General features: G+C 46.5%; 1 protein-coding gene across 1 annotated transcript in view; it reads right to left on the minus strand.

Moving 5' to 3' along the window:
• Positions 1-24,637, minus strand: part of LOC148474249 (uncharacterized) — a 137,499-nt gene that overhangs the window by 105,794 nt on the left and 7,068 nt on the right. The window contains exons 3-4 of the mRNA XM_088458898.1: positions 6,383-6,474; positions 6,211-6,254 (exon numbers count right to left, since the gene is read on the minus strand). Coding sequence (XP_088315024.1) covers positions 6,211-6,254; positions 6,383-6,474 — 136 coding nt within the window. The remainder of the gene's footprint in view (positions 1-6,210; positions 6,255-6,382; positions 6,475-24,637) is intronic.

Here is a 24,637-nt window from a genome sequence, read left to right on the forward strand (position 1 = left end):
AGAATCTGATAGGTTGCTGTGGGCAACATCTCCACTTCTAAATACTCTCACTTTAGTAAATATACCCCTTAGTCTTCAAAATAGCATCAATTCTTCTAGGTACACTTGCCCAGTTTTGGAGGAACTTGTCAGAGAGGTTGTTCCAAACATCTTGGAGAACTAACCACAGAGCTTCTGTGGATGTAGCTTGCTCACATCCTTCTGTCTCTTCAAGTAATCCCAGACAGACTCTATGATGGTGAGATCAGGACTCTATGGGGCCATATCATCACTTCCAGGACTCCTTGTAATTCTTTACACTAAAGATAGTTCTTAATGACATTGGCTATATGTCTGGGGTTGTTGTCCTGCTGCAGAATAAATTTGGAGCTGATCAGATTCCCCCTGATAGTATTACATGATGGACCTGCCTGCATTTCTCAGCATGGCGGACACCATTAATCCTGACCAAATTCCCAACTCCATTAGCTGAAATGCAGCCCCAAACATGTAAGGAACCTCCACCATGTTCTCCAGCCCTTCAGCAAACAAATTACCTTCTGTTACAGCCAAATATTCACATTTTGACTCCTCAGTCCAGAGCACCAGCTGCCATTTTTCTGCACCCTAGTTCCAATGAATTTGTGCATAGTTGAGTCACTTGACCTTGTTTCTATTGGCCACAATTCTTCCAAGAAGACCACATCTGGCCAGACTTCTCCAACAGTAGATGGGAGTACCCGAGTCCCACTGGTTTCTGCCAATTCTGAGCTGATGGCACTGTTGGACATCTTCCGATTTTGAAAGTGAGGTAAGCATGGTGTTTTTCATCTGATGCACTAAGTTTCCTTGGCCAACCGTTGCACCTATGGTCCTCAATGTTGCCTGTTTCTTTGTGCTTCTTCAAAAGAGCTTGAACAGCACATCTTGAAACCCCAGTCTGGGAGAGACCTTGCTGTTGCATTATAACTACCTTGTGTCTTGTTGCTGTGCTCAGTCTTGCCATAGTGTATGACCTTTGACATGAAACTGTCTTCCACAACCTCACCTTTGTAGCAGAATTTGGCTGTTCCTCACCCTGTTTTAAGCCTCCTATGCAGCTGTTTCTGTTTCAGTTAATGACTGTGTTTCAATCTGCATGTGAAAAAGATGATCACTATTACCTGTTTGGTATGATTGGTTAATCATACAACTGACTGTAATCCTACAAAATTCCTGACTTTGTGTAAGTGTACCTAGAATTGGTGCTGTTTTGAAGGCAAAGGGTGGTCACACCAAATATTGATTTGATTTAGATCCCTCTTCTGTTCATTCACTTTGCATTGTGTTAATTGCTAAAAATTAAACTTTCAACTCTTCTATTTTTGAGAGCATTCTTAACTTGCAGCATTTTTTCCACACCTGCCTAAAACTACGGCACAGTACTGTATATTTTATATATATATATATATATATATATATTAGTCAGAAATCCACTGCACTCGCCACTCCCAGGCCTGGGGTGCATGTGGCTTGTGAAATAACCAAATCCCCATTATCTATGCATTATGGTGCGTGATTTAACAATGGTGAGTGCTGAGTTTTCGGTTTGTATATATATATTTAAATTAATTTTCCCACCGCAGACCTAGTGGCACCAGGGTGGAGAGGGGGACAACAATATTGTGAGGTGTGAAAACATCCATGCTGATTCACATGTGCAGTGTCTGAATTATCCTGGACAGTGGTGGATCTACATTTTTGGGGCCCAAAAGCTTGAACTGTTATTGGGGCCCCTTTGTAACTAGCAACAATAGAGCAATATCCCAAAAAATTCAAAGGGCCTTGATGCCCAAATGGTGGAGATGTAGAAACTCCCCAAAAAGTGAGAGACTGTAGATAGATTGATAGACAGACAGATACTGTAGATAGATGTAAAAAAAAACCCAGAGAGTGAGAGATTATAGATAGATAGATAGATAGATAGATAGATAGATAGATAGATAGATAGATAGATGTAGAAACCCCCAGAAAGTAAGACAAAATGGATAGATAGACAGACAGAGAGAGAGAGATAGAGAGATAGATAGATAGGTGTAGAAACCCCCAGAGAGTGAGAGAATGAAGATAGATAGTTAGATAGATAGATAGATACCCCCAGAAAGTGAGAGATTGAAGATAGATAGATAAATAGATAGATGCCCCCAGAAAGTGAGAGATTGAAGATAGATAGATAGATAGATAGATAGATAGATGTAGAAACCCCAAGAAAGTAAGATAAATAGATAGATAGATAGATAGATAGATGTAGAAACCCCCAGAGAGTGAGAGATTGAAGATAGATAGATAGATACCCCCAGAAAGTGAGAGATTGAAGATAGATAGATAAATAGATATATGCCCCCAGAAAGTGAGAGATTGTAGATAGATAGATAGATAGATAGATGTAGAAACCCCCAGAGAGTGAGAGATTGAAGATAGATAGATAGATACCCCCAGAAAGTGAGAGATTGAAGATAGATAGACAGATAGATATGAGATAGATAGATAAATATGAGTTAGATAGATAGATAGATAGATAGATAGATAGATAGAGAAACCCCAAGAGAGTGAGAGATTGAAGGTAATTAGATAGATAGATAGATACCCCCAGAAAGTGAGAGATTGTAGATAGATAGATTAGACAGATAGATATGAGACAGATAGATAGATGTAAACAAAACCCAGAGAGAGTGAGACTGTAGATAGATCACATACAAAACCAAAAACTCACTTTCTTTGTAGGATCCCAGCTATTTATCCCCCTGAATCAGGTCTCTCCCCCACGCTGCGTGCTCCCACCTCTGAGCTGAATTGCATCCCTCGGTCAACTCAGTTTTCAGTTTGTGGTCAGCACTGCAGGGCCAACTTCTGGCAGATGGGACAGCACAAATGGAGATTGGAGCATCTAGTGGCACCTGCCAGTACTGCATTCAGCAGTGACACTGACAGGAGCTCTCTATTCTGTGCCCAGCCAGCTCATAAGATCCATCCTCTGGTTGGAGCTGTAGATAGAGTATCTGCCGGACAGTACTGTTGACGAGGGGTGGTTTCTGGGTATTCAGAAAACCTCCCGACATGCACTACTGTAGAGCATATACTAAGGTCAATATTAAGTACTACAACCCATTGGCTTATGATTCTATCACTAAAATAACCTTATTTTAATATCACACACTTAAATAACTCCATTGATTTTGTTGAAAAATTCACTAAAAAATAAAATTGCTTCAGGGCTCCTCCAGGGTTGAGGGTCCTGAAGCTTAAGTTTCATTAGTTTCACAATAGATCCACCTCTGATCCTGGACTTCATACAGGGGCACAGACTGGATTAGACACTTCCAGCATGTCTGTAGGGACTGCAGTGCAGCAGAGTTGTAGTATTCTGGGCTTTATAGAGCCCATAGAAACATAGAATGTGACGGCAGATAAGAACCACTCGGCCCATCTAGTCTGCCCCTTGTTTTGCCCTTTTGGCAACCTCAACGCTATGTGATCCTTAGCCCTTTGTAAAGATACCCTAATGCCTATCCCATGCATGCTTATATAGCTCTACTGTCTTAGGGGCTGATGTATCAAAAAATGCTAAAAGATCCAGTTTCTTTCCGCCAGACATCGTGTATTTATCACCATCTTTTTGCTTATTTTTATCGTTTCATTTCTCATTGATTTTTGCCAGAAATGGGAATAAACCCTCTGATTTGTGATAATTTACGCATTTTAGTTTTTGAATTAGGTAATGGGAAAATAACTGCATAGTTGATTTTTTTTATATTCCGATAAAAAAAATAACAAGGATCTCTTTCAGTCTTGGACATGCGCAGTGAATGGTAGATGGCGTTCTGCGTGAGTAACAAGCAAAATTCTAGTGGTTCTTCAAAATAAAGAAATCCCTTGTTACTAGATTTCCCCTATATACAGTATAATAGCCAACGGTCATTTTGATTATACATAAGTACTTTATTTCACAAAAAAACAAGATAAAAATTATTTTACAGCAAGATTTATGATGCTCTAATATAATTAATGCCAGCAAAAGCTGCCAAAAAAAATTAATGATAAGTTGTGTAACAAATGATAAAACAATGACACATAAGGGTCTCATTAATTTATAATAAAAGAAAATAAAAAAAGTGAAAAAAGCTAAAATCAGAGTTCAACTAAAATAAAATAGCGAAATTTATAGCGATAGACTTTCTTACATTCCCACAATACTTATTTATAGGGAAAATTAGACGAAAATCCTTTTTATCACTTTCATTTTTTAAAAATCTGTTTATACATATCCCCCTTAGCCTCTACCTCCTCTGATGGGAGGCTATTCCACTTATCCACTACCCTTTATGTGAGGTAATTCTTCCTCAAATGTCCCTTGACCCCCCTTCCCTCCAGTCTTAAGGGTATATTTACTAAAGTGAGAGTTTTTAGACGTGAAGATGTTGCCCATAGCAACCATTTAACTAGCACCTTCTAGAAGATAATAGCTAGAATCTGATTGGTTGCTAGATCTATCAGCTGGAGATCACCAACTTCTTCTTCACACTCTGCATTTCTTCAGTAATGTATCCAGGAGACTGTCCTTTCATGAATCACCTAGCTATTCCTTTCTGTCTCATACTCAAACTACACCTCTCACCCCTTCCACTAACTGTTGGTTTCCCATAAGGATCCATCCATCCATGTCTCCATCCTATTCTCCCTTTACACCTTATTCTTCTGCCCTACCTGGTAACCTTTCAACTTCAACCCTAACTAGTACCATAACCTGGTACTCTTCCCTAATACCCTTCTTCATCCCTTACTTGGTACCCTTCCTATTTATACCCTACCTGGTACTCTTCATCTTCATATCCTACCTGGTACCCTTCCTCTTTCTACCCTACCTGGTACCCTTCCTCTTTCCACCCTACCTGGTACTCTTCCACTTTCTACCATACCTGGTACTCTCCATCTTCATATCCTACCTGGTACCCTTCCACTTTCTACCATACCTGGTACCCTTCCTATTTCTACCCTACCTGCTACCCTTCCTCTTCATATCCTACCTGGTACTCTTCCTCTTTCTACCCTACCTGGTACCCTTCCTCTTTCTACCCTACCTGGTACCCTTCCTCTTTCTACTCTACCTGGTATCCTTCCTATTTCTACCCTACCAGGTACTCTTCATCTTCATATCCTACCTGGTACTCTTCCTCTTTCTACCCTACCTGGTACTCTTCATCTTCATATCCTACCTGGTACTCTTCCTCTTTCTACCCTACCTAGTACTCTTCATCTTCATATCCTACCTGGTACCCTTCCTCTTTCTACCCTACCTGGTACTCTTCATCTTCATACCCTACCTGGTACCCTTCCTCTTTCTACCCTACCTGGTACCCTTCCTCTTTCCACCCTACCTGGTACTCTTCATCTTCATATCCTACCTGGTACTCTTCCTCTTTCTACCCTACCTGGTACTCTTCATCTTCATATCCTACCAGGTACCCTTCCTCTTTCTACCCTACCTGTTACCCTTCCTATTTCTACCCTACCTGCTACCCTTCCTCTTCATATCCTGCCTGGTACTCTTCCTCTTTCTACCCTACCTGGTACTCTTCATCTTCATATCCTACCTGGTACCCTTCCTCTTTCTACCCTACCTGGTACTCTTCATCTTCATATCCTACTTGGTACCCTTCCTCTTTCTACCCTACCTGTTACCCTTCCTATTTCTACTCTACCTGGTACTCTTCCTCTTTCTACCCTACCTGGTACTCTTCCTATTTCTACCCTACCTGGTACCCTTCCTATTTCTACCCTACCTGGTACTCTTCCTACTTCTACCCTACCTGGTACCCTTCCTATTTCTACCCTACCTGGTACTCTTCCTATTTCTACCCTACCTGGTACCCATCCTATTTCTACCCAACCTGGAACTCTTCCTATTTCTACCCTACCTGGTACCCTTCCTATTTCTACCCTACCTGGTACCCTTCCTAATTCCTATTTCTACCCTACTTGGTATTCTTCCTATTCCTACCATACCTGGTACTCTTCCTATTTTGACCATACCTGGGACTCTTCATCTTCATATCCTACCTGGTACCCTTCCTCTTTGTACCCTACCTGGCATTCCAGAGGGGTATTGCCCAGTGCAGCTCACTGCACCTCTGCTATAGTTAGTGCTACAGATCCTGGTCAGTAATAATAATTCCCATGTCATACAACACTTACCACCACAGTACTGTCACCTCTGGCCAAATTAGCTTTCTTCTTACCTAGGAAATCAGCGGACAATGGTATCATTATCTTGTGTGTTGTGAGATTCCACAGCCATTAGCAAATCACAGCGCTTCCTGTACCAGCATACCGGTAATAAGAATGCTATGAGATATTTGTCACTTACATTGACACTTGTATTTCCATATCCATAGGAGAACACTACATATAAGCAGGATTAGCAGTATTATGAGAAGAAGAGTCTGCGTTGTACCGGTTCTAAGGGGAAACATATATATAATTTTATTGTTTGTGTGTGATATGTCCCCTGCCTGATGTAATGTTACATATCTACTAATAATATTTACACGCATTCAAGTGACATATTGCAGAAACGTGACTGGTAGTGCAGCCCTCGGCAGGGGCACGGTTGTGTATAGTGGCAGTACCGCTGCTATATGTGGCACTAGTATCTCTCAGGGACGGTCTCACTAAGAGACACCCAGTGGTACCACCTCCTATTTGTCTAGAAGACAGAGGAAGAAGACTGCACATGGTGCTCAGCCACAGGGGGTACAGGGGTCGGCGATCGTGTATGTGCAGCAGCAAACCTTTATTACTACGGGGACTACATGTTTTTCTGCGCTATATAAGAGAAGTAATAAATAAAATGCGCACTAGTTCACAGTTTAGTAATAAGGCATTTAGCCCATGTGACATCAGAATCTTAATTTTTATATCTGTAAGATTTATCTCATTAGTCACATAAATGACTGACTATAGTGCTACCTCTTATGTAATAGTGTCTTATGGTCACATGCTCAGAGCAGCTGCAGTACAGTGTTTGGTGCTAGAAGAGAAATCAGTTGCCCCTTTATGCCCCATGTAATGCTGATGGGTTATTTGAATAAAGAAAAACTCAGTTCACACAAATGGGTGTATTTATCAATATTATTTTTACAGAAATGATGTGAAAAGAGGTGTTTTCACACCCTCTTCTCATTATTTTAGTATCACTTAAATGCTTTTGGAGCAGTTTTCATAAAAAAAACTACTCCAAGACCTTAAATTCACATTCTTTAGTAAGCAAATTGCCTTTCTCGTACTGATAATGGGAAATTCGATCTGATTCAGATTTACTAACAGAAATTGTGAAAAAAACACTGGGAGTAGCCCTGCGATAATAACGCTACCTGGAGATGGCGTTATGCAGGGAAAGCAGAGCGCTGAGCCGGCTCCTGTGAGTCTGATAGATATAGATCACAAGGAAATATTACAACAAAAAATGAATAACACTTACCTGCAACAGGGGCTGGTGATCAGTGAGCTCCTCGGTGACTGCAGCCAGCTGGTCCCTGGGCTACTGGTCCGTGTCCCCAGTCAGCTGCTTTCCTGTAAATGGAGATGTCGGTTCACAGCGCAGACCAGCTGACTGGGGTCACGGAGAAGATCAACAATCATCATGCAGGTAAGTGTTAGCTAAGGTGGGATTGCAGGGAAGGGTGGAGGATGTGGGGGGTGTTCATGGAGGAAGGTTGTGGAGAGGGGTGAGGGTCCCTGGCGGCACAGGCACAGTCTCAGGGTACTTTTTGTGAAAAATGCCCTGAGAAGTGCAGGGAGAGGATTCGCATGGACGGAGCTTTCCTGCAAGTTCTGTTCCTGCATGTGATACATTTCTTATATCCCTTCAAATATTTATATATAGAATTGTGATTTTGTGCAAATTTATTACATCACATCACATCTGAGACATCTCCTCCAGCCACATCGCCTCTTTGGCTGTTTCTGTGAGTGTCATGCACTCAGCTTTGCTTGTAGACAATACGATAGGCTGTTTTCTGCTCTCCCAGCTGATGGCTGCGTCCACTAGTGCAGACTGGTATCCAGTGTAGGGAAACATCATACGCGCACGCAGGGGGGGTTTCCGAGTACCTAGAAACCCCCCCTGCCCACCACTACATTGCAGCGCAGCACAGCTTAGCAATATTTTTCTTTTTTGTGAAGAGATCAGAGTGAGTCGGCAGCTGTTCCTGGCTGAGCTGCCTGTAGGGGGAGATGCAGCAGTAGTGCAGCTCCTCCCGGGCAGCTCTAAATTCCTATGGGCACCACATTGTGGGAGGCTGAGAGCTCGTGTGTCGGATCCTCCTCAGTGACCGGTGCTCTCTCCCAGAGCCGCAGGAGGGTGTAATCTATTACATGTGGGGGGAGGGTGATCTTTAATAAGCCATGCCAGCGCTGTATTTATAAGGCTGAATTTGTGTCAAGTGAGAGGTGTGTTTGTGTCAGTGTGTATTTCAGTGTGTGTGCGCCGGCTTTGTCAGTGTGTGTGTGACTCTAGGCTTTGTCAGTGTGTGTGTGACTCTAGGCTTTGTCAGTGTGTGTGTGACTCTAGGCTTTGTCAGTGTGTGTGTGACTCTAGGCTTTGTCAGTGTGTATGTGTGACTCTAGGCTTTGTCAGTGTGTGTGTGACTCTAGGCTTTGTCAGTGTGTGTGTGACTCTAGGCTTTGGCAGTGTGTATGTGTGACTCTAGGCTTTGTCAGTGTCTGTGTGACTCTAGGCTTTGTCAGTGTGTGTGTGTGTGTGTGTGTGTGACTCTAAGCTTTGTCAGTGTGTGTGTGTGTGACTCTAGGCTTTGTCAGTGTGTGTGTGTGACTCTAGGCTTTGTCAGTGTGTGTGTGTGCCTCTAGGCTTTGTCAGTGTGTGTGTGACTCTAGGCTTTGTTAGTGTGTGTGTGTGTGACTCAAGGCTTTGTCAGTGTGTGTGTGACTCTAGGCTTTGTCAGTGTGTATGTGTGTGACTCTAGGCTTTGTAAGTGTGTGTGTGTGACTCTAGACTTTGTCAGTGTGTTTGTGTGTGACTCTAGGCTTTGTCAGTGTGTTTGTGTGTGACTCTAGGCTTTGTCAGTGTGTGTGTGTGCCTCTAGGCTTTGTCAGTGTGTGTGTGACTCTAGGCTTTGTTAGTGTGTGTGTGTGACTCAAGGCTTTGTCAGTGTGTGTGTGACTCTAGGCTTTGTCAGTGTGTATGTGTGTGACTCTAGGCTTTGTAAGTGTGTTTGTGTGTGACTCTATGCTTTGTCAGTGTGTGTGTGTGTGTGTGTGTGACTCTAGACTTTGTCAGTGTGTTTGTGTGTGACTCTAGGCTTTGTCAGTGTGTATGTGTGTGACTCTAGGCTTTGTAAGTGTGTGTGTGTGTGACTCTATGCTTTGTCAGTGTGTGTGTGTGTGTGTGTGTGACTCTATGCTTTGTCAGTGTGTGTGTGTGTGTGTGTGTGTGACTCTAGGCTTTGTCAGTGTATGTGTAGGCTTTGTCAGTGTGTGTGTGTGACTCTAGGCCTTGTCAGTGTGTGTGTGACGCTATGCTTTGTCAGTGTGTGTGTGTGTGTGTGTGTGTTTGACTCTAGGCTTTGTCAGTGTGTATGTGTGACTCTAGGCTTTGTCAGTGTGTGTGTGACTCTAGGCTTTGTTAGTGTGTGTTTATGTGACTCTATGCTTTGTCAGTGTGTATGTGTGTGACTCTAGGCTTTGTCAGTGTCTGTGTGACTCTAGGCTTTGTCAGTGTGTGTGTGTGTGTGACTCTATGCTTTGTCAGTGTGTATGTGTGTGACTATGCTTTGTCAGTGTGTGTGTGTGACTCTAGGCTTTGTCAGTGTGTGTGTGTGACTCTAGGCTTTGTCAGTGTGTGTGTGTGACTCTAGGCTTTGTCAGTGTGTGTGTGACTCTAGGCTTTGTTAGTGTGTGTGTGTGTGTGTGTGTGTGTGTGTGTGTGTGTGTGACTCTAGGCTTTGTCAGTGTGTGTGTGTGTGACTCTAGGCTTTGTCAGTGAGTGTGTGTGACTCTAGGCTTTGTCAGTGTGTGTGTGACTCTAGGCTTTGTTAGTGTGTGTGTGTGTGACTCTAGGCTTTGTCAGTGTGTATGTGTGTGACTCTAGGCTTTGTCAGTGTGTATTTGTGTGACTCTAGGCTTTGTAAGTGTGTGTGTGTGTGTGTGTGTGACTCTATGCTTTGTCAGTGTGTGTGTGACTCTATGCTTTGTCAGTGTGTGTGTGACTCTAGGCTTTGTCAGTGTGTATGTGTGACTCTAGACTTTGTCAGTGTGTTTGTGTGACTCTAGACTTTGTCAGTGTGTTTGTGTGTGACTCTAGGCTTTGTCAGTGTGTATGTGTGTGACTCTAGGCTTTGTCAGTGTGTATGTGTGACTCTAGACTTTGTCAGTGTGTTTGTGTGTGACTCTAGGCTTTGTCAGTGTGTATGTGTGTGACTCTAGGCTTTGTCAGTGTGTGTGTGTGACTCTAGACTTTGTCAGTGTGTTTGTGTGTGACTCTAGGCTTTGTCAGTGTGTATGTGTGTGACTCTAGGCTTTGTAAGTGTGTGTGTGTGTGACTCTATGCTTTGTCAGTGTGTGTGTGTGTGTGTTTGTGTGACTCTAGGCTTTGTCAGTGTATGTGTAGGCTTTGTCAGTGTGTGTGTGACTCTAGGCCTTGTCAGTGTGTGTGTGACGCTATGCTTTGTCAGTGTGTGTGTGTGTGTGTGTGTGTTTGACTCTAGGCTTTGTCAGTGTGTATGTGTGACTCTAGGCTTTGTGTCTGTGTGTGTGTGTGTGACTCTAGGCTCTGTCAGTGTGTGGTGTGACTCTAGGCTTTGTCAGTGTGTGTGTGTGTGTGACTCTATGCTTTGTCAGTGTGTGTGTGTGTCTGACTCTATGCTTTGTCAGTGTGTGTGTGTGTGTATAAGTGTGTGTGTGTGTATAGGCTTTGTCAGTCTGTGTGTATAGGCTTTGACAGTGCAGTGTGTGTGTGTCTAGCCTTTGTCAGTCTGTGTATGTGTTTGTCAGTGCAGTTTGTGTGTCTGTCAGTGTGTTGGCTTTGTCAGTGCAGTGAGTGTGTGTCAGTGTGTATGTGTGTGTGTTGGCTTTGTCAGTGTGGGTGTGTAGTGTTAGGTGTGTGTGTTGGCTTTGTCAGTGCAGTGAGTGTGTCAGTGTGTATGTGTGTGTTGGCTTTGTCAGTGTGGGTGTGTAGTGTTAGGTGTGTGTGTAGGCTTTGTCAGTGCAGTGAGTGCGTGTGTGAGTGTGTGAATTTAGGCTTTGTCAGTGTGTGCGTGTATATGTCACTGTGTATGTTTGCGGTGCTGTCTTTTTTATTTCTTCGAGGAGCTGAAAAGCTCCACATAAATATAGTCAAGTAGACCGACACTCCAAATAACATTCAACAGCCGGGGTGCAGACTGCTCAGTCTTGATCATACAATCACATACAGGCAGCGCTCCTCAGGTACTCAATAATCCAAACTTGTTAATCTATTACTGTGCAACGATTCAGATGCAATTATTACATATTTCATGAAGGCTTTGCCAAAATATGTAATAAATTCATCTGAAATGTTGCACAGTAATAGATTAACAAGCTTGGATTATTGAGTACCTGAGGAGCGCTGCCTGTATGTGGTTAGATTTTTTGATATTGGTTTTGTAACCAAGTATTGGAAACCCCCCTTCTAAAATCCTGCGTTTGCCACTGGGAAACATCATCCTCATCACTTCTCATCACATATGTAACTCCAGACTTTCAGCTTTTGAAAAATTGGGTTTTAAAGAGCTAGTACCCTTCAGGTATCTAATAATACATTTATAGTATAGTGTTATAGTGTAGTGTTATAGTGTAGTGTTATAGTGTAGTGTTATAGTATAGTGTTATAGTGTAGTGTTATAGTATAGTGTTATAGTGTAGTGTTATAGTGTAGTGTTATAGTGTAGTGTTATAGTATAGTGTTATAGTGTAGTGTTATAGTGTAGAGTTATAGTGTAGAGTTATAGTGTAGTGTTATAGTGTAGAGTTATAGTATAGTGTTATAGTGTAGAGTTATAGTGTAGAGTTATAGTATAGTGTTATAGTATAGTGTTATAGTATAGAGTTATAGTGTAGTGTTATAGTGTAGTGTTATAGTGTAGAGTTATAGTATAGTGTTATAGTATAGTGTTATAGTATAGAGTTATAGTGTAGAGTTATAGTATAGTGTTATAGTATAGTGTTATAGTATAGAGTTATAGTGTAGTGTTATAGTGTAGTGTTATAGTGTAGAGTTATAGTATAGTGTTATAGTATAGTGTTATAGTGTAGAGTTATAGTGTAGAGTTATAGTATAGTGTTATAGTATAGAGTTATAGTGTAGAGTTATAGTATAGTGTTATAGTATAGTGTTATAGTATAGTGTTATAGTATAGTGTTATAGTGTAGAGTTATAGTGTAGAGTTATAGTATAGTGTTATAGTATAGAGTTATAGTGTAGAGTTATAGTATAGTGTTATAGTATAGTGTTATAGTATAGTGTTTTAGTGTTCCCTTCCATGGTTGTTTGCAAAATGGCTAACACGACTCACTGCATGATGTGTGGATATGTGCCAACACCTACATTAGCATTCCAATGATTCTTTCTTAATTTCCTCTATTTCTGCCTCTGACTTTGGACACATACTGTAGGGATAAAGGGCCTGATTCAGAGCTGAACACTCTGACAAGAGCGCTCGCTCTGAATCAGGGTCCTCCTCCCTGAAAATGGAGACCACTCACAGCATATGCGAGCGTCCATGATGATGGTCGCGATGGTCTTGATCATCGCGACCATCGGGCTTGCGACGGAGACCCTGCGGTAGGGTCTCGCTGCCGCAAGCCCAGGAGTGATTTTGGCTCTATCAGAGCCAAAATCACTCCCACTTACATCACTAGTGATGTCAGTGGGGCCGGCTCCAGACGGTAGGAATTCCCATGGGAGCGCCTCCGTCTGGCAGGCACGCCCCCGGCACGCCCACGAAAGGGGGCGTGCTGTCAATCAACATCGACAGCACGCACCCTTTGGTGCGAGCCCCGGAGTGACAGCTTGGCTCCCTCCATCGTGCGCATGTGCAGTGGGGGAACATCGACACGTTTGCGAGTGTCCTTTGCTCGCGAACGGGTCTGAATGACCCCCAAATTTACTAAGAATCGAGTTTGGTTGAGATTGCAATTTCGGGTGAGTTTAGGCATGTTTTTCATCTTGCAAATTTACTAAAGACAAACTCGGGTGAGTGTGGCAGAGTGTTTTAATTTTTCACTGAAAAACGGGTAAGATTGCAAACTCCGAATGGTAATGAAATACCGATGGCTCAACAGCCGCTGGATCAAATCCTGACAGTGGAAGGCCGACAGTAGGAGATCCCAATGCCCAGTGGTAAGTATCCTAACCCTCCCCTCTCCCCCATAACCCCAACCCTCCCTTCGGGGTGCCTAACTCTAACCTCCCAACTTGTGCCTAAACTTAAGCCCCCTTCCCGCAGCCTAAACCTAACTACGGGGGGTGATGCCTAACCCTAAGTCCCCCCGGGGGTCCCTAAACCTAACCCCCCCATCCCTGGGCTAAGTGTTATACTTACCCGGCACATGATGATTGGGATGGCGGGGGTTGATCTTCTGGCATCGGATTTGAGATAGGCGTCGATATTTTGATGAATATCTTAAGTCCCGTGTCGGGCAGGTAGTGTCAGGATTTAGAACAGTGGCATTGCATCTTTCCAGGGCCGTAACTAGGGTAGTGCGACCTGTGCCATGACACGGCACCGCAGGGCAGAGGGTGCTGTTTGGATCTGTCAGTTTTCCAGTTTAGTAGCATTCTTAATTGTAGTTTCCTCTTATTTCATCCCCAGCATCTCCTGACCTCCCCTATCTCTTTCCTGGCCCTTCCCCATGAGGCCATGGCCCTCTCTCAGGTGCAGTATATTATGTCCCTATTTATCCCCAGCATCTCTTGGCCTCCCCTATCTCTTCCCTGGCCCTTCCCATGAGGCCATGGCCCTCTCTCAGGTATACTATATTATGTCCCTATTTATCCCCAGCATCTCCTGGCCTCCCCTATCTCTTCCCTGGCCCTTCCACATGAGGCCATTGCCCTCTCTCAGGTGCACTATATTATGTCCATATTTATCCCAAGCATCGCCTGGCCTCCCCTATCTCTTCCCTGGCCCTTCCCCATGAGGCCATGGCCCTCTCTCTGGTGCACTATATTATGTCCCTATTTATCCCCAGCATCTCCTGGCCTCTCCTATCTCTTCCCTGGCCATTCCCCATGAGGCCATGACCCTCTCTCAGGTGCACTATATTATGTCCCTATTTATCCCCAGCATCTCCTGGCCGCCCCTATCTCTTCCCTGGCCCTTCCCCATGAAGGCACGGCCCTCTCTCAGGTGCACTATATTATATCCCTATTTATCCCAAGCATCTCCTGGCCTCTCCTATCTCTTCCCTGGCCCTTCCCCATGAAGCCATGGCCCTCTCTCAGGTGCACTATATTATGTCCATATTTATCCCAAGCATCGCCTGGCCTCCCCTATCTCTTCCCTGGCCCTTCCCCATGAGGCCATGGCCCTCTCTCTGGTGCACTATATTATGTCCCTATTTATCCCCAGCATCTCCAGGCCTCCACTATCTCTTTCCTGGCCCTTCCCCATGAGGCCATGGCCCTCTCTCAGGTGCACTATATTATATCCCTATTTATCCCCAGCATCTCCTGGCCTCTCCTATCTCTTCCCTGGCCCTTCCCCATGAAGCCATGGCCCTCTCTCAGGTGCACTATATTATATCCCTATTTATCACCAGCATCTCCTGGCCTCTCCTATCTCTTCACAGGCCCTTCCCCATTAGGCCATGGCCCTCTCTCCGGTGCACTATATAATATCCCTATTTATCCCCAGCATCTCCTGGCCTCCGCTATCTCTTCCCTGGCCCTTCCCCATGAGGCCATGGCCCTCTCTCAGGTGCACTATATTATATCCCTATTTATCCCAAGCATCTCCTGGCATCCGCTATCTCTTCCCTGGCCCTTCCCCATGAGGCCATTGCCCTCTCTCAGGTGCACTATATTATGTCCCTATTTATCCCCAGCATCTCCTGGCCCCCCCATCTCTTCCCTGGCCCTTCCCCATGAGGCCATGGCCCTCTCTCAGGTGCAGTATATTATGTCCCTATTTATCCCCAGCATCTCCTGGCCTCCCCTATCTCTTCCCTGGCCCTTCCCATGAGGCCATGGCCCTCTCTCAGGTATACTATATTATGTCCCTATTTATCCCCAGCATCTCCTGGCCTCCCCTATCTCTTCCCGGGCCCTTCCCCATGAGGCCATGGCCCTCTCTCAGGTGCACTATATTATGTCCCTATTTATCCCCAGCATCTCCTGGTCTCCCCTATCTCTTCCCTGGCCCTTCCCCATGAGGCCATGGCCCTCTCTCAGGTGCACTATATTATGTCCCTATTTATCCCCAGCATCGCCTGGCCTCCCCTATCTCTTCCCTGGCCCTTCCCCATGAGGCCATGGCCCTCTCTCAGGTGGACTATATTATGTCCCTATTTATCCCCAGCATCTCCTGGCCTCTCCTATCTCTTCCCTGGCCCTTCCCCATGAGGCCATGGCCCTCTCTCAGGTGCACTATATTTTGTCCCTATTTATCCCCAGCATCTCCTAGCCTCCATTATCTCTTCCCTGGCCCTTCCCCATGAAGGCATGGCCCTCTCTCAGGTGCACCATATTATATCCCTATTTATCCCCAGCATCTCCTGGCCTCTCCTATCTCTTCCCTGGCCCTTCCCCATGAAGCCATGGCCCTCGCTCAGGTGCACTATATTATGTCCCTATTTATCCCCAGCATCTCCTGGCCTCCCCTATCTCTTCACAGGTCCTTCCACATGAGGCCATGGCCCTCTCTCAGGTGCACTATATTATATCCCTATTTATCCCCAGCATCTCCTGGCCTCTCCTATCTCTTCCCTGGCCCTTCCCCATGAAGCCATGGCCCTCTCTCCGGTGCACTATATTATGTCCCTATTTATCCCCAGCATCTCCTGGCCTCCCCTATCTCTTCCCTGGCCCTTCCCCATGAGGCCATGGCCCTCTCTCAGGTGCACTATATTAAGTCCCTATTTATCCCCAGCATCTCCTGGCTTCCCCTATCTCTTCCTTGGCCCTTCCCCATGAGGCCATGGCCCTCTCTCAGGTGCACTGTATTATGTCCCTATTTATCCCCAGCATCTCCTGGCCTCCCCTATATCTTCCCTGGCCCTTCCCATGAGGCCATGGCCCTCTGTCCCTATTTATCCCCAGCATCTCCTGGCCTCCCCTATCTCTTCCCTGGCCCTTCCCCATGAGGCCATGGCCCTCTCTCAGGTGCACTATATTATGTCCCTATTTATCCCCAACATCGCCTGGCCTCCCCTATCTCTTCCCTGGCCCTTCCCCATGAGGCCATGGCCCTCTCTCAGGTGGACTATATTATGTCCCTATTTATCCCCAGCATCTCCTGGCCTCTCCTATCTCTTCCCTGGCCCTTCCCCATGAGGCCATGGCCCTCTCTCAGGTGCACTATATTTTGTCCCTATTTATCCCCAGCATCTCCTAGCCTCCATTATCTCTTCCCTGGCCCTTCCCCATGAAGGCATGGCCCTCTCTCAGGTGCACCATATTATATCCCTATTTATCCCCAGCATCTCCTGGCCTCTCCTATCTCTTCCCTGGCCCTTCCCCATGAAGCCATGGCCCTCGCTCAGGTGCACTATATTATGTCCCTATTTATCCCCAGCATCTCCTGGCCTCCCCTATCTCTTCACAGGTCCTTCCACATGAGGCCATGGCCCTCTCTCAGGTGCACTATATTATATCCCTATTTATCCCCAGCATCTCCTGGCCTCTCCTATCTCTTCCCTGGCCCTTCCCCATGAAGCCATGGCCCTCTCTCCGGTGCACTATATTATGTCCCTATTTATCCCCAGCATCTCCTGGCCTCCCCTATCTCTTCCCTGGCCCTTCCCCATGAGGCCATGGCCCTCTCTCAGGTGCACTATATTAAGTCCCTATTTATCCCCAGCATCTCCTGGCTTCCCCTATCTCTTCCTTGGCCCTTCCCCATGAGGCCATGGCCCTCTCTCAGGTGCACTGTATTATGTCCCTATTTATCCCCAGCATCTCCTGGCCTCCCCTATATCTTCCCTGGCCCTTCCCATGAGGCCATGGCCCTCTGTCCCTATTTATCCCCAGCATCTCCTGGCCTCCCCTATCTCTTCCCTGGCCCTTCCCCATGAGGCCATGGCCCTCTCTCAGGTGCACTATATTATGTCCCTATTTATCCCCAACATCTCCTGGTCTCCCCTATCTCTTCCCTGGCCCTTCCCCATGAGGCCATGGCCCTCTCTCAGGTGCACTATATTATGTCCCTATTTATCCCCAGCATCTCCTGGCCTCCCCTATCTCTTCCCTGGCCCTTCCCCATGAGGCCATGGCCCTCTCTCAGGTGCACTATATTATGTCCCTATTTATCCCCAGCATCTCCTGGCTTCCCCTATCTCTTCCTTGGCCCTTCCCCATGAGGCCATGGCCCTCTCTCAGGTGCACTGTATTATGTCCCTATTTATCCCCAGCATCTCCTGGCCTCCCCTATATCTTCCCTGGCCCTTCCCATGAGGCCATGGCCCTCTGTCCGTATTTATCCCCAGCATCTCCTGGCCTCCCCTATCTCTTCCCTGGCCCTTCCCCATGAGGCCATGGCCCTCTCTCAGGTGCACTATATTATGTCCCTATTTATCCCCAACATCTCCTGGTCTCCCCTATCTCTTCCCTGGCCCTTCCCCATGAGGCCATGGCCCTCTCTCAGGTGCACTATATTATGTCCCTATTTATCCCCAGCATCTCCTGGCCTCTCCTATCTCTTCCCTGGCCCTTCCCCATGAGGCCATGGCCCTCTCTCAGGTGCACTATATTATGTCCCTATTTATCCCCAGCATCTCCTGGCCTCCCCTATCTCTTCCCTGGCCCTTCCCCATGAGGCCATGGCCCTCTCTCAGGTGCACTATATTTTGTCCCTATTTATCCCCAGCATCTCCTAGCCTCCATTATCTCTTCCCTGGCCCTTCCCCATGAAGGCATGGCCCTCTCTCAGGTGCACCATATTATATCCCTATTTATCCCCAGCATCTCCTGGCCTCTCCTATCTCTTCCCTGGCCCTTCCCCATGAAGCCATGGCCCTCTCTCAGGTGCACTATATTATGTCCCTATTTATCCCCAGCATCTCCTGGCCTCCCCTATCTCTTCACAGGTCCTTCCACATGAGGCCATGGCCCTCTCTCAGGTGCACTATATTATATCCCTATTTATCCCCAGCATCTCCTGGCCTCTCCTATGTCTTCCCTGGCCCTTCCCCATGAAGCCATGGGTCTTTTTCAGGTGCACTATAATATGTCCCTATTTAAAAAATGGGGTGGCCCAATGCTCTCTCTAGTTACGGCTCTGCATCCGCCAGTGTATTAACTATATTCCACTCGAATCAACTCACCATGAGAAAACTCTGAAGTACTTTTCATGAAAAATATGCGTGACTCTTTGCATGTCTGTGTGTTTCTGTGTTTCTCTGTGTGACTCTGTGGGTGTCTATGTGACTATGGACCTCATCGCCGGGGGCAGGACTTAGCGTCGGTGGGGTGGTAGCAGCGACGATGGGTCGGCGCATGCGCGGCCTCTTAGTCGCGGTATTTTTTCTGAAAATACCGCGACTAGAGTGCAGATGGGATCCGCAGGGACAGAGCTTTATCGCAAGCTCTGTCCCTGCAAGGGATTTATAGTAAATCCCTGTGATATTGCCTGAATTCGCAATGCGAATTCACTCTGTAATATCACACTACAATCCGCATTCAATATGCGGATTGTAGTAAATAGAGCCCAAAGAGAGGGTATGGCCAACCTTTAGCTCTATGACCAGATCCGATGGTTTCCGATGCTCGCGATTAATCCTTATATGGCCGGAGATGATGTGTAATGCGTACGAGATGGGGGCGTTTTTTTAGCGATCTGACCGCATCCTCCCCTTGGTCGGCCAGCTAACGATCCGACCTTAGGGACGCAACATGCGTGTACATCATTTGCATATCCGGCCCCTTTTCCAGTACGACCGTGCGGCCACAACGACCGACTCAGAATGAGGTCCTATGTGTGTTGTCTGTGTGACTATGTGTGTGGTCTGTGTGACTCTGTGCATGTATCTGTGACACTGTGTATGGTCTGGAAAACACCATACCAGTTTTTCTGTGCATGTCTGTGTAACTCTGGGCATGGTCTGTGTGACTCTGGGCATGGTCTGTGTGACTCTGGGCATGGTCTGTGTGACTCTGGGCATGGTCTGTGTGACTCTGCGCATGGTCTGTGTGACTCTGCGCATGGTCTGTGTGACTCTGCGCATGGTCTGTGTGATTCTGCGCATGGTCTGTGTGATTCTGCGCATGGTCTGTGTGATTCTGCGCATGGTCTGTGTGATTCTGCGCATGGTCTGTGTGACTATGTGCATGGTCTGTGTGACTATGTGCATGGTCTGTGTGACTATGTGCATGGTCTGTGTGACTATGTGCATGGTCTGTGTGACTATGTGCATGGTCTGTGTGACTATGTGCATGGTCTGTGTGACTATGTGCATGGTCTGTGTGACTATGGGCATGGTCTGTGTGACTCTGTGCATGTCTGTGTGACTCTGCGCATGTCTGTGTGACTCTGCGCATGTCTGTGTGACTCTGCGCATGTCTGTGTGACTCTGCGCATGTCTGTGTGACTCTGTTACTGTGCGTGTCTGTGTGACTCTGTGCATGTCTGTGCGTGTCTGTGCGACTCTGTGCGTGTCTGTGTGACTCTGTGCGTGTCTGTGTGACTCTGTGCATGTCTGTGTGACTCTGTGCGTGTCTGTGTGACTCTGGGCCTGATTCAGACCCGCTCACGATTGCTATGCGCTCGCAAGTGGGTCGATGGTGGCCCAGTGCGCATGCGCACGATGGAGCCGGCTCCGTCGTGCGCATGCACGAGACCCGGATAGCAATGGGAAAACTGTTGATTGTCAGTGGGAGAGATTTCGGCTCTGTAAGAGCCGAAATCTCTCTAGGGCTTGCGGCAACGAGACCCTACCACAAGGGTCTCGTCGCAAGCCTGATGGTCGCGATGGTCTTGAACATCGCGACCATTTTCCTGGCTGCTCGCTATAGCTGTGGGTGGTCACATACAGCTATGCGAGCGGCCAGGAGGCCGCTCTAAAAAACAAGAAGGCTGGCCCTGATTCAGAGCGAGCGCTCTGTCAGAGCGTCCGGCTCTGAATCAGGGCCTCTGTGTGTGTCTATGTGACTATGTGTGTTGTCTGTGTGACTGTGTGTTGTCTGTGTGACTATGTGTGTTGTCTGTGTGACTATGTGCGTGTCTGTGTGACTGTGTGTTGTCTGTGTGACTATGTGTGTTGTCTGTGTGACTATGGGCTTTATTCAGAGGTGGCCGTAAGGTCTACGACCGCACGGCCACCTCGATGTTTGTCTAGTGCGCATGCGCACGAGGGAGCTGGCTCCTTCGTGCGCATGCGTGAGACCTGCTACGACTGACAGCGCCGGTCGTAGCTGGTCTCTTTCCAAAGGGTGGCGAAATGTCGATGTTGATTGACAGCTCGCCCCGTTTGGAAGGTGGGCCGGGGTGGTGGCAGACCAAACGGAGGTGTTCCCATGGGAACGCCTGCCATTTGGGGGAGGCCCCACTGACATCACTAGTGCTGTCAGTGGAGAGCTTCCGGCTCTGACAGAGCCAGAAGCTCTCTGGGGCTTACGACAAGTGAGACCCTACCCTAGGTCTCGTCGTAAGCCCCGATGGTCACGATGGTCAAAGACCATAGCGACCATCACCCTAGCGGTCGTTAGAGCTGTGGGTGTTAACCCACAGCCTAACGACCGAAACAGAGGCGGCCGGTCAGGATGCAAGCGGCCGCCAAGTTTCTGAGCGACCGCTTGCATCCTCCGACCGCCTCTGAATGAGGGCCTATGTGTGTTGTCTGTGTGACTATGTGCGTTTCTGTGTGACTATGTGCGTGTCTGTGTGACTATGGGCCTGATTCAGAGCCGTTCGCTATTTGCGGTCGTTCGTTCAAAAATAAGGGGTGGCTATTCAAATGATCCGTTCGCAAATTGCAGTCTGTTCACGCCTCTAAGTCTGAATGAGCGAGCAAAACATACGCTCGTTTATTTGTTAAAAACGCCCCCTGGCCGCTCGCACCATACGTCATGTCCGCTATTTATTAGATTAATCGAGTACATCGACCAGCGTATGAACTGCTCGCTATTCTTGTGGTTGGTTTTTGCTACCACAATTTTGCAAACAGTTCCGGCTTAAAAAAAACCCAGTGATGTGGTCAATGACGCTGCTGTTTTAAATATGCACACCAATAAAACGCCCGTTTTGACCTTTAAGCACGCCTGCGTTCTGATTTCCACTCCCCGTTTTCAAGCACCTTCCCCTGTTACCACCCACATACGCCTCATCCTGTCACTCAAATTATCAGGCATTCGCTATTTTGCGAGCACATGAATTTCGGCCGCACTGACTGGTTCGCGCATGCGTATAACAATCCGTACGCATGCGCAGATGTGCGAACATCGCTCGGAACGAGCGTACTGCCGCTAGCGAGTGGCTCTGAATGAGGGCCAATGTGCGTCTCTGTGTGACTATGTGCGTGTCTGTGTGACTATGTGCGTGTCTGTTTGACACTGTGTATGGTCTGGAAAACACCATACCAGTTTTTCTCCTAATTTTTCTCTAACAGACTGGGCTCAGAGGTCTAGGTCTGGTTATGCATTTGGGTGGGGGGCCCAAAGCCGTTTTGTTTTTTCAACTTATCCTTTTTATTATGGTAGTAGACACAGAAGCAGCACAGATCATACTGATCTGCGCAGTGCAGACCACACTGTTGCTGAGGAGGGGGACTATTTCTAACTTCTATTTTGTCTTGCGTCTGCTCCATGTACGATCATGTTTGCAGACATGGGCCCTCATTCAGAGCCACTCGCTAGCGGCAGTACGCTCGTTCCGAGCGATGTTCGCACATCTGCGCATGCGTACGGTTTTTAGTACGCATGCGCGAACCAGTCAGTGCGGCCGAAAATCGTTGGTACGCAATATAGCGAGGGCCTGCTATTTTGAGTGACAGAATGAGGCGTATGTGGGTGGTAACAGGGGAAGGTGCTTGAAAACGGGGAGTGGAGATCCGAACGCAGGCGTGCTTAAAGGTCAAAACGGGCGTTTTAAGGGAGTGCATAATTAATACAGCAGCGTCATTGACCACGTCACTTGGTTTTTTTTAACTCAGAACTGCTCTCAAAATAGCGGTTGAAAACACCAACCGCAAGAATAGCGAGCAGTTCATACGCTGTACGATGTACTCGATTAATCTAATAAATAGCGGACATGACGTATGGTGCGTGCGGCCAGGGGGCGTTTTTATCAAATAAACGAGCGTATGTTTTGCTCGCTCGTTCAGACTTAGAGGTGGGAACAGACTGCAATTTGCGAACTGATCATTTGAATAGCCACCCCTTGTTTTTGAACGAACGACCACAAATAGCGAACGGCTCTGAATCAGGCCCATGATTCTTGGTAAATCCCTGTGTTCTGTTCCTGTCTATGGAAAGTACTTGCGAGTTTGGCCGATGGTATATTGACGTCTATTTGTGTGTTCAGTCGTGTTTTGTGGATAGAATTTTGATCTTACACCCGTATTTTCCTTTAGTAAATCTCCGTGATTGAAATTTAGGGGAAACTCTCACGGGAATACTAACTCGGCCAGACATGATTCTTAGTAAATACACCCCTTATAATGAGTCAGCTTTGTATAAATACCAGCTAACAGTATATAGTGTTCATATAGCTAGTCCTTACACTTTCCTCTATTCAGAGTCCCTTTCTCATAAGAAGCTGTAAGTTTAGTACTCAGTATTGCTGCTGTAACGCTGACTGTCACCATAATATATGAATTGTGAGATATGAAGATATCTCCCTCCTTTACCTCACTGTCTATATAATAGCAGAAGCAGGGGAATCTTAAGAGATGAATAGAAAAGAAGGGAGCGCTAATAGAAGTCATAAAACATTTAATAACAATTCATGGGGATAAAAGTAAAAATCACATATAGGAAAACATAAAATGTATATATATATTGCACATATGTACAGATATGAGCTAGTTCTATATAATTAGGTGAATGAGAACAGCAGCAATGTTACCATATGAATAATGTCCGTGGTTAGGAGGTATTAAGTGCTGTTGTAAGTGACCTATATGAGATCATGAATGTCCAATCATATAAAAAAGGATGATTCCATTTCCAGAAAATAGTGGTTGGTAGTGAAAATTCTATGAACCAGTGCTATCCTGACTAGTGTTCTTGCACTGTAGTGAAAAAATGTGTCACAATGTATAAAAACGTTGAGGAGGGTTAACCCAGATGGGTATGATGACTGGAATATGAATGGATGTTAAATCCAGTATTAAGCTGATGGATGAAAGTGACTGGACCGGTCTCGATGTTAATCAGACAGTGTTCCTTCTAGTCCTGTCCTCTCGTGGCAGGCAGTGTCCGGAATGCCGCTCTGAGGTGGCCTTAAGGAAGGAAGATAGTGGTAAAAGGGTAATGCTCAGCCTGAGCTGGTCCGTATGTACTGGAGCGTGAAATGCAGTCCTCGCTCTCCCTGGTCACACCGTGAGCAGGACGGGTGAAGCCGATGCAAGGCAGCTCACCCTTGGTGCAGGGGATGCAGCAGCTGACGGAAAAGCCGGTCTGGCTGGGTAAAGATGGCTCATGAAGGTCTGAGCAGCCCCTTGATTCGGGGGAAGTAGCGGCTAGTTGAAAAACCAGTCGGGCTGGACAAAAACAGCTCGTGGGGGTCTGAGCAGTCCTGTAGTGTAATAGACAATGGGTGGTGAGAATATATGATACTCTAACGCGTTTCTCTGCCTGTGGTAGTCTGGCAGTTTCCTCAGAGGTATTGTTTCCTACTTCTCACACAGACTTAATTATACTCTTATTAATTAGACAAAATTAGGTAGCAGGTGTGATCTCTGTTGTTACTCATATAGGATAATGAAAATGGGATTTATTCTGACATTGCTGAATAAATAGATAATAATTGGAAAACAGTGCCCTTAATCAATATTTCTTAAAGTAGAAACAGACAATAATGATTAGAATAGTATAAAGTGTATGCACAGATAGGTTTAAACAATTTATATTAAATTAACATATATCTAAAAATTGAATCAAAGCGAATAACGTGTAATGTGTGGCTTTATTCAGAGGCGGCCGTATGGTCTACAACCGCACGCCCGCCTCGATGTTTGTCTAGTGCGCATGCGCACGAGGGAGCCGGCTCCTTTGTGCGCATGCGTGAGACCCGCTATGACCGACAGCGCCGGTCGTAGCTGGTCTCGATCCAAAGGGGGTGAGCTGTTGATGTTGATTGACAGCTCGCCCCGCTTGGAAGGCGGGCCGGGGGGTGGCAGCCCATACGGGGGCATTCCCATGGGAATGCCTACCATTTGGGGGCGGCCCCACTGATAGTGATGTCAGTGGAGAGCTTCCGGCTCAGACAGA

Source organism: Taudactylus pleione, unplaced genomic scaffold (genome assembly GCF_031769625.1).
Source record: "Taudactylus pleione unplaced genomic scaffold, aTauple2 ptg000862l, whole genome shotgun sequence".
Classification (NCBI taxonomy): domain Eukaryota; kingdom Metazoa; phylum Chordata; class Amphibia; order Anura; family Myobatrachidae; genus Taudactylus; species Taudactylus pleione.